General features: G+C 40.5%; 1 protein-coding gene across 2 annotated transcripts in view; it reads right to left on the bottom strand.

Annotated features, from left to right (window-relative positions):
* EPS15 (epidermal growth factor receptor pathway substrate 15) overlaps nt 1-14,542 on the bottom strand; it is a 121,855-nt gene that overhangs the window by 82,612 nt on the left and 24,701 nt on the right. For both annotated transcript variants that reach the window (XM_079776933.1, XM_079776934.1), the window contains exons 2-6: nt 12,689-12,730; nt 7,852-7,941; nt 6,947-6,994; nt 2,887-2,982; nt 407-472 (exon numbers count right to left, since the gene is read on the bottom strand). In XM_079776933.1, the coding sequence (XP_079633059.1) occupies nt 407-472; nt 2,887-2,982; nt 6,947-6,994; nt 7,852-7,941; nt 12,689-12,730 (342 nt within the window). The remainder of the gene's footprint in view (nt 1-406; nt 473-2,886; nt 2,983-6,946; nt 6,995-7,851; nt 7,942-12,688; nt 12,731-14,542) is intronic.

Below are 14,542 nucleotides of genomic sequence, written 5' to 3' on the forward strand. Positions count from 1 at the left end.
AAGCAAAATATCCATTTCAGAAAATAATTTCTTGAAAGAATAAATAATTGTTTTATAGCTCTAAAAACAGTACTATTTAACCAGAATTTTCAAGTCAGACATAATATCAGTAGGGTAAACTAGACATAATACCAGTGGGGTAAAATACTCATCAAATATTTTAGTTCGTACAGGGTTACCATTTTTAGTTTACACCATAACAGGAATGAGATAAAACCAATACTAATTGTCACAAAATGATTGCTAGTGCTGTAAGATCCCTCCAAAGATTTCTAGTATCAGTAATTCCTGAACAGTAAAAACTTAAAGTCTAATGAAGACTGCAATATATTATGGAAGTAGAGAAAGAAAGAGATGATGTGGAAGAAAAGCAGGAGTGAGGAGAGAATAGTTACAGTTTACTTACTTTTACAGCCCATGGGAGCTCCGTTGCAGAAGTTCCACTAATTAGCAAGGGACTACTGGTATCATGCTAAAAAAGAAAATACAGCACATGAAGGGCTGAAATCCTCACATAAATAAACAATGAAGAAAAAGAGGTCTTTGGACTTAAATACATTCATACAAAATGTTGGATCTCAATAAACAGATATACTTTATTTTACATAAACTATTTTACATTAATTCTATTAGACCACCTAAGTACAAATGAAACAAAAACTGCACAAATGACTGTGGAGCACTAAATAAAACTTAAGTATTACCTATTATAAACTTAAGAAACCTATTAAACTGACATAAAGATAAAGATATCTGAATGTAACAAAAATATTTATTGCCCTGTTAACGGATGATTTCTTCCCAGCACTCTTTAAAGAAAACTGACAGGGACAAGAACCAAACTTAAGATTTATAAGTTACAATTACATGAACCTATCAATAGCATGCCCAACTAATTATACTTATCTGCTTATAGAGTCAGATAAATATATTTGAATAAATTTTATGATAATATAGTTAGGCAACAAATCCCTAAATTATCTTTCTGATTCCATGACTCTAAGCCTAAACTCAGAAGTGCAGAAATTCTCAAAACTAAAGTTAAATTCATAATATTCAGACCAAATACTTCTAAAACACTGAATTTAAAAGTAAGCATGAAGAGCCACGAAACTTCTGAAAACAAGAAGTAGGGTGGTGAGGCCTAGCCCTATCAGATATAAAAATAAATTACCAAATATGATCATTAGAACAATGCAAGTTCAGCATATAGATAAACAGACCAATGAACAGAAAAATCCAAAAAGAAACCAAAATACAGATGAGAATTTACCATAAGATTGAGATGGCATTTCAAATCAGTTAAGGAAAAGATGATTATCAATAAACTGCATTAGATCTGTAAAGTAGCCATCTTTAAAAAACATAAATTTTGCTGAAACCGGTTTGGCTCAGTGGACAGAGTGTCAGCCTGCAGACTCAAGGGTCCCAGGTTCGATTCCGGTCAAGGGCATGTACCTTGGTTGCGAGCACATCCCCAGTGGGGGGTGTGCAGGAGGCAGCTGATCGATGTTTCTCTCTCATTGATGTTTCTAACTCTCTATCCCTCTCTCTTCCTCTCTGTAAAAAATCAATAAAATATATTTTAAAAAATAAAATAAAATAAAATAAAATAAAAAACATAAATTTTAATCCACACTCACACCTTACATACCTTATATCAGGACTAATATAAATGTGAAAAAAGAAACCATAAAAAAATTTTAGTCCTAATAATTCATATACATAAAAAACAATGACACCGCCGAAACCGGTTTGGCTCAGTGGATAGAGCGTCGGTCTGCGGACTGGAAGGTCCCAGGTTCGATTCCGGTTAAGGGCATGTACATTGGTTGCGGGCACATCCCCCGGTGGTGGGTGTGCAGGAGGCAGCTGGTCGATGTCTCTCTCTCATCGATGTTTCTGGCTCTGTCCCTCTCCCTTCCTGTGAAAAATCAATAAAATATTAAAAAAAAACACAAAACAATGACACCTTTATAGAAGAAAATCACCATAAACAAAGTCAAAAGACAAGTGAAAAACTGGGAAAAAAATATTTGCAACTCATATAGACAAAGAGTTGTTTTCCTAATATATAAAGAGCCTATAGAATTCAATAAGAAAAAGACCGAAAGCCACAAAACATAAGCAAAGACTATAAATAGGCATTTCACATAAAGGCAATGTAAATGGAAGATAAGCATGAGAAAAACTATTCAACCTCATTCCATAAAACCAAAAGGACAAATGAAAACTACACTTACACTCCATTTGTCACCTATCGAAACAACAAGAATCCATAAGTTTGACAACAGTATGTTAGCAAAAATGCACTTAACCAATTGCTGATGGGACTGTGACCTAGTGCAACCACTATGAAGACACGTTGATATTATATGGGAAAATTACAAATGTACAAACTTTTGAAACAGCAATTCCATTTCTGAGAATTTACATATATAAGTACATTTCTGCATATGCAAAATAATATATATTCAAGGTTATTATGCACTGCAGCATTTTTTTAAGTAAAACATTAGAAACAAGCTAAAAGTCTATCAAGAGGAAGTTAAATAAATTATGGTGACTAGAAATAAAGAAATAGAATGCAGCTATAAAAAAGAACGAGGAAGCTTTTATGTAATGATATGTACAATCTCCAAAACATATTAAGTTATTAAAATAAGGTATAAAATTGTGTGTTCAGAATGCTACAATAAATATAAAGTGAGAAGATAGATATTATTATTTCTTTATATACACATACAATAACTCTGGAAGGACACACAAGAAACTAATAAGTAGTAGCCATTATGAAAGAAAAGTAGCTGGGTGATAGGAGTTGAGGGTAATTATTTTAATACAGCAATTTAGAAAAGAAAATTTAAATTTAAAAGCATTTCTTACAAATCTTGGTGGAGGAACAGCCAGGTTCAAGTTACTCAGTGAAACCTCCAGTCCATTCTGGGCACATGCCACAAGACGCAAAGCAACAAAGAATTCCTGAGAAAGAAAAAGTATGAGTTTTAGAGCATTATCTACCTATTCATCCATCCATCCACCCATCCACAGACATACTTATAACTTGAAAATACAAAACAATTCACAATTACTCTAAGGTGTTTACGTAGCAACAAATATAACAGCACAGTTGCTTGAATAACACTTGCTTTAAAACTGAGAAAAGATCTATGTACAAAGATGTTCCCAACATTATAAATAGAAAAAAAAAGTGTTAATAAAATGGGAAAATACTTACTCATACATAAATATAGTGGAAATTAAAAATTAGTAATCATGCTTCAAAGAATACTTAATGGTGTTAAAGTCCAGAAGAAAATAACTAAATGTTATCAAAAGTCATCTCTGGATTTAAGATTATAATTTTTGAAACTGGGTCAATCATTCAAGTGACTCAATCATTGCTATTCCAGAAGAGCTAAGGAGAATAACTGTGCAGCATCTAAAAACAATTATATAACTGCTTGACTTCAAAACACTTATAAATCTCTCCCAAAGGTCCTTGGATTTTTGGCATTTGAAGTATCAATCCAAAATTTAATAAATAAATGCAAAGATGCTGAAGTAACTGGTGTTCAGCTGTTTTCAGTTAAAGTCAGGTCTGGGAATAGCCACGACAAAATACTTGACTCCAGCTATATAACTTACAATTTGTCAATACTCTCTAGTACAGTTACTGGTACAATCAATCCTTCACTACTTTTCTCAAACCTATTCTCTTTTACCCTTCTTATCCAATTCCTAACCTATTCTTAGAAACTTGCAGGTTATCTGTTGTATACAATACCTTGCCTTCAATCATAAATTTCTTTTAAAAATGCTATTTTAAGATCTCCCCTTCTCTTTTTATTCATTCCACAAGCTTCTATGCCATCTGACTTCAACTACAGAAACTACTATGTCACAAATAACATCCTAGCTATCAAATGCTCTTTAAAAAAAAAAGCCTCCTCCTACTTGTTCTTTTGGCAGTCTGGGAAGCATGATGTTCCCTGAGGCTTTCCTCCCCTCACCAACATAGCTTCATAAAGCTCTCTCGGTACTCCTCTGACCTTTCAAGTCTCTTCTGTTGAAGTCAACCTTTAAATCCTCCAACCTTTAAATGCTGGTATTCTAGGTATTCCAACATTAACTCTCTTTCTCTTCTCATTCTATGTGAGATTCAATTACTCTTAGGTAATCTAGTCCACTGCCAAAGTATAGATGGGCTCTGAAGTGAAATAGTCCTGCAATAAATACTAGTTCTGCTACTTAAAGTTGTAAGGCCATGGGCAAGTAAAATAAAATTCTTCCATAAAAGGGGAGACTAATAGCTACCCTGTAATTATTATGAAGAACAAAATAAAAAGTATATTGCCCTGACTGGTTTGGCTCAGTGGATAGAGCATCGGCCTGCGGACTAAAAGGTCCCAGGTTTGATTCCGGTCAAGGGCACGTACCTTGGTTGCGGGCACATCCCCAGTAGGGGGTGTGCAGGAGGCAACTGATCGATGTTTCTCTCTCATCGATGTTTCTAATTCTCTATCCCTCTCCCTTCCTCTCTGTAAAAGAATCAATAAAAAAAATATTAAAAAATAAAAATAAATAAAAACTATACTATAGAAAGGAAGCACCTACTGTCATTTTTGACACATAGAAACTCAATAAGTATAGGTTTCTTTTCTTTCTTTCATGTTAATTAAATATACCATTCTCCCAATGCAAACATCAAAGTTTAACTGCAGACCCATAAATCCAGCCACCTAGATGTAACAAGACAACTTAAACTCAACATCCAAAGTCCAGGAATATCAGTGAAGAATTTAATAAATGGTAAACTCATGAAGATAGGAACCACATCTGTATTTCCAAAGCTTGGCTCTAAACAGGTACTCAACAAATATTTGAGTGCAGACTCGGGGTGCCCATATGAATTTAGTGTTCCTACGTCTCCAATGTACCAAACTGGCCCTTCTGCCCAGGAGCTCCAATGGGGACTACAATCTAGCCCTGGAATCCTATATAATAGAAGCCTAATATGCTAAGTATCCGGTCGTCCAGTCGTCCGTTCAACCAATCAAAGCATAATATGCTAATGATATGCTAAGGCCACTCAACCGCTCACTATGACATGCACTGACCACCAGGGGGCAGACAGTCAACCAGTCACCCAGTTGCTATGACGTACACTGACCACCAGGGGGCAGATGCTCCGACTGGAAAGTTAGCTTGCTGCTGGGGTCCGGCAGATTGGGACTGAGCACCCTGGAGCCCTCCCACGGTCCCTCCCCGGCTGTCCAACCTCCCGTGTCCCTCCCTGGCCCCAATCATGCACCAGTTGTGCACCAGTAGGGTTCCTAAGCCTGGCTTGCGCCCTCTCACAATCCAGGTATCAGCCTGATCCCAAAGGCCAGGCCAAGGGACCCTACTGGTGCATGAATTAAATAAGAGACATGGTATTCGGACCTTCTAAAAATTTTTCCATCCCTTTTCTGATCCTGATCCTGCTTCAGCAGTCCCCATGAGGGTTTGGGGTTATTAGCTTTTTGGGGGAGAGGGAAAGGAGGGGGGAGAGAAGGGTATTAGCTTTGAGTAGCAGTGCTCAACCAATGTATCAGCATGTAGCAAGCTTTGAATCCAATCCTGAAGAACTCTGAAATCCATTTCCAACATTCAGAACTTCAAAGTACACTGATAATGTCCAATACCAATAACTACTTTCACAAATTCCTGGTCTAGGATTTACATCTAACCTGTAAACCATTTTATGGTTTATATGTCAGTGGTAAGATCTAGACCAGAATACTCAGGTTTGATTAGCCAAGAATTTCCTTTCAATGTATGAGGCATACCATCTTAACACTTAATAAAATCCATGTTTATGTATAAACCCTCTACATGTAAGAAATTCAATTAATTAAGATACAAAGAGGAAAATCTCTCTGAATGACTGAAAAACAATCCATGCTATTTATCTGATGTGTCCTACAAAAGTCTTATTTTCAAATCCTAACCCCCAAAGATAAAGGTATTAGGAGGTAGGGCCTTTGGAAGGTGCTTAAGCCATTAGGGGGAACCCTTATTAATGGGATTAGTGCCTTATAAAAAGGCTCCAGAGAGATCCCCAGCACCTTCTGGCATGTGCAGATACAACTAGAAGTCTGCAATCAGGAAGAAAGCCCTCACCTGACCATGTTAGCACCCTAATCTCAGAATTCCAGCCTCTAAAACAATAAGCAATAAATTTGTTTATACATTTCTGTGGTATCCTATATAATAATCCTATATAATAAAAGGGTAATATGCAAATTGACCCTAAAGGCAGAATGATCAGAATGACTACTGGACCGTCACTATGAGGTGCACTGACCACCTCTTGGTTCTTTTCCCCAGCTGGCAGGCTCTGATTGCCTGATGGTGAACGGGGAACCCGGGGTGGGGGATGCGGGCGGCGCCAGGCCAAGGCCCCCACCCCGCCAGTCGCTCCACACACAGAAGGCAACCCATGGCAGGGGCGGGGGTGGCGCAGCGAGAGGTAACAGCTGACCTCTCAGTCCCTTCCCCCAGCCATCAGGCACTGATCACCCTATGGCAAAAGGGGTACTGGGGGAGGGTGGCGGCGGGGGGCGGGGCCAGCTGTGGGCAGCTGGGGAAGATGGCCCTGATCATAGGCCAGGCCTAGGGACTGTACCCACACATGAATTTCGTGTGCTGGGCCTCTAGTTTTGTTATAGCAGTCCGAACATACTAAGATACTCCGGTAGAACAATGTCACCAAACTAACATTAACCTTTGGGAATTAGTTACTTTAATGCCTACTTATTAGAAATATTTTCATTGTTATGACACTTGCCCTTGCAAAACCTTAATATTGATAAAAAGCAACTCTTAGTTTAAATATACAAAAAAAAACTGCTGGCTATTTTTTATTCTGAATCACTAAAAAATTTTTTCATATGAATCTTACTTGTTTGTTCAGGAAACCTTTGCCATCTGTATCAGCTAAATCCCAAATCTGAAATTCAGAGGAAAAAAAGTATCAATCTATATTTTAAACAACAATCATCTTAAAGATAAATTAAATCCCTGCAATTTACAACCTCATGCTCTTCGGTAATCAGATTTAATAATTATAGAATTAAAAGTGGAAAGAAACCTTAAAGACCATTTAATTAAAATACTAAGGCCATTAAAGTTACTCAAGAACATTTAAGGCATCATGGAAAGAACTGAAACCCAGACTCTAACTTCTAATCCAATCCCCTTTTTCATTAGCCCAGGTTCTAACTCCAAATCTCTTGCTCTTTTTACTAACACATACTACTTTGATTTTAGACCCTTACTAAGATGATATTTTTCCTTATGGGAAAGTGGAAAAGTTGTTTATTTGTGAATAATTAAATTATTAATGCTAATTTTTCAGGGTTTTGAGTACATATCATATATAAGGACTTGCCAGGAGATCAAGCCGGCAGAGGGACTTTCCACCTTTTCGTGCTTTTTCTTAAGCCTCTCATCCCCCACTGTATTCAACACATACAAAGCGCAGTTGGAGACAGTTATAATAGAGGAAGTAGAGATAGAGCCAACTCTCTGAGTGGGTGGCAAGGTTCCCAGTCTGCAGCACTGTTTCTCCCCACTAAATACCCAAATGTATTATTACTTCATTTCATCCCACTAAAATGTAATTTGTTTTCTAAACATCTGAAAAACACCTTACTTTTCAAATTCTCTCCCATCGCATTACTATAACTGCCTCTATGACTCAGTTCTAACTTCTAAGTTTCTTAATGGTATCTTTCTGAATTTGTATCCAATTTATCTACACTGCTAACTGTTCATTATAATTTACTTATAATAAATAAATACTACCTTTCCAAGTATCAAGTCTGGAAGCCCTGATTTTTTCAGGAAAGCAGCAGCATCGGAAGCTAATACCCTTCCAGTATTGCCTGTATCAACCTGAAAAAATACAAATGGTAAGCTGACAACAAACACACAGACAAAATTATTTGTGTTCCTTACTGAGATTTTGGAACTGGCTTTTTCAAAAAGGGAATGGGAATCCTTTGACTAAACCAAGGCCGAGGAATACATACATAGCCATGTAAGTAAAGTACCATCTAGACAGCACTGGCAATTTACAAAGTGTTTTTTATCGTGTCCATTATACAAATGAGAGAACTGAAGCTCAGAGGAAATAGAGCAAATTAGTGGAGTCATAACATTAATACATTATCTCCTGACTCCAAGTCTTCTATAGCGCCTTTTAAATTCCAATAAGCTTAAATGGCAATAGAAGGAAAAGGGAAGCATTTCCTGGAGAGGTCTTAGCTGCATGTGTTACCTGTTTTCTCAAACATTTTAAAATCATTAACTTCTGCTTTTAAACTTACTGTTAGAAACTATAATACTTTATTAAAAAAATCAAAGCAGCTCTAAAACCAGCAGTGATTCCATAATAAAATTAAAGAAACATTTTAAAAACTGTTAAGCTCCTAAAGCACATTAAGGCTAACACACCATTTCAACTAAGGGGGACTTTCCTTTAAGACAGAATGAGGTCACCAAGAACAGAAAAACAGTTTTAAAAAAATCACTCTCACTTCTGTAAAGATTTCCTAAAGTAAAGTTCAATTTTTAAAAATAAAAAGCAAGTTTTAAAAAGGTATGGGAAAGATAACATGATACTACAATATTTATGAGCTGTTTTTCCAGTTTACTTAAGAGAATAATAAGTATGTTGTAAATATATACAAAGCATTCCAGACAAGCCAATCCCAGCAAAGAAGCAAAAGAGAAATCCTTTCTTTCAAGTGCTCAGCAAAAAAGAAAGAATTACCCAATCCAAATTTGGGGTAACAAGGAAGTACAATAAGAGCTGGGAAACCTGCCTCTAGAATTCTCCGGAACTCCTTTTCTTTCCCCACTCTCTGACCATGGGAGGGGTGAGGGCGAAGAGAGAACACCTACCCAGCATAGCCTAAATATAGAGGCACTCAGGGAAAACATTAATTGATCTCTTATGAAATATTTGTGTACTGTATTCCAATTAAGAATTTTACTATTTTCCATTCTTCTGGTTACTAAAATAAACGCAGCCATTTAGCCATTGTCATACATAGGTAGTTTCTGTTGTACTCTGATGCTTGCCTAAGGCTGTACCAGATATAATTATGTCTTCAACAAACTCTCAGAGCCTCATCTAAACAACCATATCTTGTACTCTGAATTGTTAACACTTCAAAATATAGACTTTTGGGTAAAGACTTCTGAGTTGATATCCCTTAAACAACTTTCAGACTGTACTGATGGACAGTCAGAATTTCCAGGACTCTTTGCAGTCTAGAAATACATATCTATACTAATAATCTATACTAATAAAAGGGTAATATGCAAATTGGTTGGGACGCCCTCACGGTAACGACCGAACAGCAGGCTGCGTGGGGCGAACAGGCCGGCAGGGGGGTTAGTGAGGGATGAACAAACGACTGAACAGCAGGCTGCGTGGGGCAACCAGGCCGGCAGGGGTTGGTGAGGGGCGACCAAACAACCGAACAGCAGGCTGTGTGGGGTGACTAGGCCAGCAGGGGGGGCAGTAAGGGGCCAGCGGGGGGGGGGGGGCAGTTGGCGACCAGGCGAGGGGGGGGCAGTTAGGGGCAATCAGGCCGGCAGGCAGAGGCAGTTAGGAGTGATCAGGCTGGCAGGGTGGGCAGTTAGGGGCGATCAGGCTGGCAGGGGGGGCAATTAGGGGCGATCAGGCAGGCAGGCAGGTGAGCAGTTAGGAGCCAGCGTTCCCAGATTGTGAGAGGGATGTCTGACTGCTGGTTTAGGCCCGATCCCCAGGATCGGGCCTAAACCAGCAGTCGGAGATTCACCGATGGGTCCCAGATTAGAGAGGGTGCAGGGTGGGCTGGGGGACTCCCCTCCTGTACATGAATTTTGTGCACCGGGCCTCTAGTATTTTATAAAAGCAGACCCCTGACCCAAGATGAAGAAGAACAAGAATTATATAGGACTGAATGAACTGGTGAGAAAAATGTAATTATGGTTATTTACTTGGAATACTGTTGGCATTATTTTTAATATTGTATTTTGTAATGGATATATGGGAAAGCGCCTTTTTTTTCCTCTTACACTATCTCTAACCCTCAATTTAATAGGTTCTGTGTTTGTAAAGTGAATGAAATAGTTTTCAATGGTATCTGATTTCACTGACTCTTCAGAATTCAAAAACAAATCCTTTGCCCCAGCCGGTGTGGCTCAGTTGGATGTGTGGCTCAGTTAGGCATTGTCCAGTGCACTGAAAGGTCACCGGTTGATTCCAAGTCAGGACACAGGCCCAGGTTGTGGGTTGGATCCCCAGTAGGGGGCCTACAGGAGGCAGCCAATCAGTATTTCTCTCTCACATTGATTTTTCCCTCTCTCTCTCTCCACGCCCCTCCTCCCCTGTCTCCAGTCCTATCTCTCTGTCTCAAATTAAGAAAAACATATTCTATATAATAAAAACCTAATATGCTAAGTGTTCGGTTGTCCGGTCGTCCAGTCGTCTGTTCAACCAAAGCATAATATGCTAATGATATGCTAAGGCTGCTCAACCACTCCCTGTGACATGCACTGACTACCAGGGGGCAGACAGTTGACTGGACGACCAGTTGCTATGACGTGCACTGACCACCGGGGGGCAGATGCTTCGACCAGTAGGTTGCTTACTGTTGGGGTCTGGCCGATTAGGACTGAGCGAGACAGGCCAGACATACCCTGGAGCCCTCCCGTGGTCCCTCCCCAGCTGGCCAACCTCCCGCATCCCTCCCCGGCCCCGATCGTGTACCAGTGGGGTCCCTCAGCCTGGCCTGTGCCCTCTCGCAATCTGGGACCCCTCGGGGGATGTCAGAGAGCCAGTTTCGGCCCGACTGCAAAACGACCAGTCGCTATGACGTGCACTGACCACCAGGGGGCAGACGCTCAATGCAGGAGCTGCTCCCTGGTGGTCGGTCAGTGTGCTCTCACATGGGAAGCGCCACTCAGCCAGAAGCCGGGCTCACACGGCTGGCGAGTGCAGCGGAGGTAGCGGGAGCTCTCCAGCCTCCGTGGAAGCGCTAAGGATATCCGACTGATGGCTTAGGCCTGCTTCCCATGGGGAGTGGGCCTAAGCTATCAATCAGACATCTCCTGAGGGCTCCCAGACTGCGAAAGGGCACAGGCTGGGCTGAGGGACTACCCCCCCCAAGTGTATGAATTTCATGCACCAGGCCTCTAGTATATTTTTTAAATCCTTTAAGTGAATGTCCTTACTTTTTATGGCAATAGAATAATTTTTACATAGGTTAAATAAAAATTTGGTCTCATTATCAGGATATAATTGAGAAATTTGATTGTACAAAACAAGGTCATATTTTATTCAGACAGAACAAGCCACTATTAAGGAACAAGAAGTGACTTTATGTGAAGTCAATGTCTACAAAGTCCTCCCGAGTAAAATGGCCTGCAACTTGATTTATAAAGTGCCAGTTTCTCAGAGAGTAAAGCAATGTCACCTCGCAGACTAGGAACTTCAGCAGATATGGGAAACCTCAAGATGAGATAAATTCACTCAAACTTGTATGTATTGCTGGTGAAATATGGGGGTAGAATTTCTAAGGTTGGGAGCCTAGCCTCAAAATTGAGGAACAAATAAAGAGGATTTTATAAAGTACAATGTGAGATTCTTTAAAAATTTTAAGGAGAAATTAATCTCTGGTCTTAGAAGTTGTTAAATAGTGAATGTATGGCTCTAGATTTGCAAGTCACACACAAGGAGATCTATAATGGTTCATTAATGTGTTTGTTTGTTTGTTTATAGCAAAGGTGGAGATTTATTGAAGAACAAGTACAGACTCCCACGTGGTGAAGGGGAAAGAATCTCACAGCACAGACTCCCACGTGGGGAGGGGGAAAGAGTCCCCCATTAATGTTTGCTCTAACTATGTAAATAGCCAGGTCAAATATAGAGACCAACCTTTTCAGTGATTATGATCTGAAGGTGAGAGGATTATTAGGAAAAATTATCCAATATTTGGTAATGGGCAAATGAGATTGTCTACACCCTCAGGAGATTATCTGATCTATGGTATGTACTCTAGATTGACTTTCCATCAACTAGGCTATTTTACATTCTGTAGGGATACTGGTTTAATTATAGAAAATTGATAGCAATGCAAGTGAATCCTGTCCATACCAATGAAATGAATTTTGTCTGGAGAATATAAATGTCTGTAACTCATATTCTCATTTTTACATTTTACTAGTTATCCCACTAATTAATGAGTTGAATAAAATCCTTGACACATGTTCATTTTACATTTGTATGAGTCATGGTTTTAACTTTATAAATATTAAAAACCTTAATAAGTCTTAAAAACAACTAAAAGTCATTTCCATTTGACTTATATTAATATGGATATTTATATTAGGATGAATGCATCTAATGTTCTATGGATTTTTAAGATACATAAATATTTGATACAATTAAGTGTTTGGCCTTAATTATCTTTCCTTCATTTCTGAGAGCTTTTAAAAAGTATTAAGTACTCAAAACATGAGGCGAAGGCACAAAAAGTTGAAAACAAGACATGTCAAATTTATCTAGCTGACTGGTAATCTGCATGTATACAATTGAGGGTGAAAGTATATTTTATGTTCAATCTAAGAAGACAAACAAAAATCTTACCTGTCTATAGTATTTTTCATATATAGGATTCCCACTTGATAACTAAAATAAAAAAATAGAAATTAAATTCTATTCCATTATTATTAATATGTTTGCATTCATTCAATAGATATTTGGAAAATAAAAGATAAACAGGATTAAAATGTCCTTAATTTCAAAAAGTTAGTTTTGTTTCTTTTGGGAGGAAAGTGGGAGTGAATAAAGGCAGCCATATATAGATTATAAAAGAATCAGGTACAAGAAATAAAACAAGGATTTTTAAATTACTCTTGACATCAAAACTCTTTTCCTCATGCAAAATTTTACCCAAAACGCAACATATAAATTAGGGGTGAAATGCTTAAAGACAGTTGAATGGCCCAAAGCCTTAAGCAGTCACCCTACACCCAAGTGCCCAAAGTACCTATAAATACAATTCAAAAACCACTTCAGCCAAAACCGGTATGGCTCAGTGGATAGAGCGTTGGCCTGCGGACTGAAAGGTCCCAGGTTTGATTCCGGTCAAGGGCATGTATCTTGGTTGCGGGCACATCCCCGGTAGGGGTGTGTGCAGGAGGCAGCTGGTCGATGTTTCTCTCTCATGGATGTTTCTAGCTTTCTATCCCTCTCCCTTCCTCTCTGTAAAAAATCAATAAAATATATATATATTTTAAAAAACTCACTTCAATCTTCTATATAATAAAGAGGTAATATGCAAATTGGTCCTAACATGTCACAGTAATGACCAATTTGCATATTGCCAGACCAGCAGGAGGCTGCGCGTGCAGCAGGGGGACTTGCGTGAGGCTCACTCCCCTGCCCCTGGCGATGCCCGGAGTCCTCTTTTTTTCCGGTGCATGCGCCCGACAAACACCCCGCAACACTGCGCGCTGAAAGAGAGCACTCTGCCCGGGGACGCCACCAACCCCCCAAGGTGGCGGGGGGGGCGGGGGGGGGGGGGGCGCCAAGGGGCAACACCCACACGGCAGAAGGCCGGTTCTTGGGGCGCAGTGGGCAGACGCCAACTGGGGGATGCACGTGTTGGCGGTGACCCCCGGGAGGGGTCGTGCACGCAAATTGAAAGGGTGTGGACCCAACAGGAAGGAAGGGCCCAGGCACGACGACAGAGTGGACGTCGAGGTAAGGCACGGGACCTGGATGGGCCACCAGGTAAACAACATGGGGATCCCACTGCCACAGACACACAGGGCGGCCCTGCGATGCCCGGGACACCGGTCGATCCTCCCAAGCAGACAACCTTGAAGCCTCCTCCTGCCGCACAGACCCGGCCCCGCCACCGTAAAGACCACAGGCGACCCTCACACCACAGGGAAGCCACCCCAGCTTTCTCCAGCCATCCATCCATTTATCTGCCCAGTCCGACCCGGATGTGGGCTCGCATCCTGGGCGGAACGCCCGAGGACAAGCTGGACCCCGACCGTACCTGCGCAAGCCCGAATTCCGGACGGGAGCAGACAGAGCGCCGCTCGAGGCATGGGAGCAGGCACACTGGGGGGCGGGAAAGGCCTCCGCGTACCCCCACTTCAGCACTCAATGGGAGAAAAGCCTCCTCCCCGCGATGGACGCCACTCGGAGGGGGAGGTGCGGGCCATGGGAGGCAAGACACGACTGTGTCGTCACTCAGCCCCTCAAAGCCGGTGCGAGAGGGGCCCGAGTGCCCAAACAGAAACGGCTACAGGACCCCGAGAGGCGAGAAGTCAGTACTAAGACAGGACAAAAAGCATGGAATTTTTAATTAGCCTGTAAAAAGAGTAAAAGAGTGAGGGAGGATGGGGAAAAAGGGAAAGAGGGAGGGAAGAACTTTATAAAGGAGTCACTAGAGAGCAGAGTTAAAGAAGGAAAGAGGATGTATGA

This window comes from Cnephaeus nilssonii (assembly GCF_951640355.1).
Source record: "Cnephaeus nilssonii genome assembly, chromosome: 7".
NCBI classification, from domain to species: Eukaryota; Metazoa; Chordata; class Mammalia; order Chiroptera; family Vespertilionidae; genus Cnephaeus; species Cnephaeus nilssonii.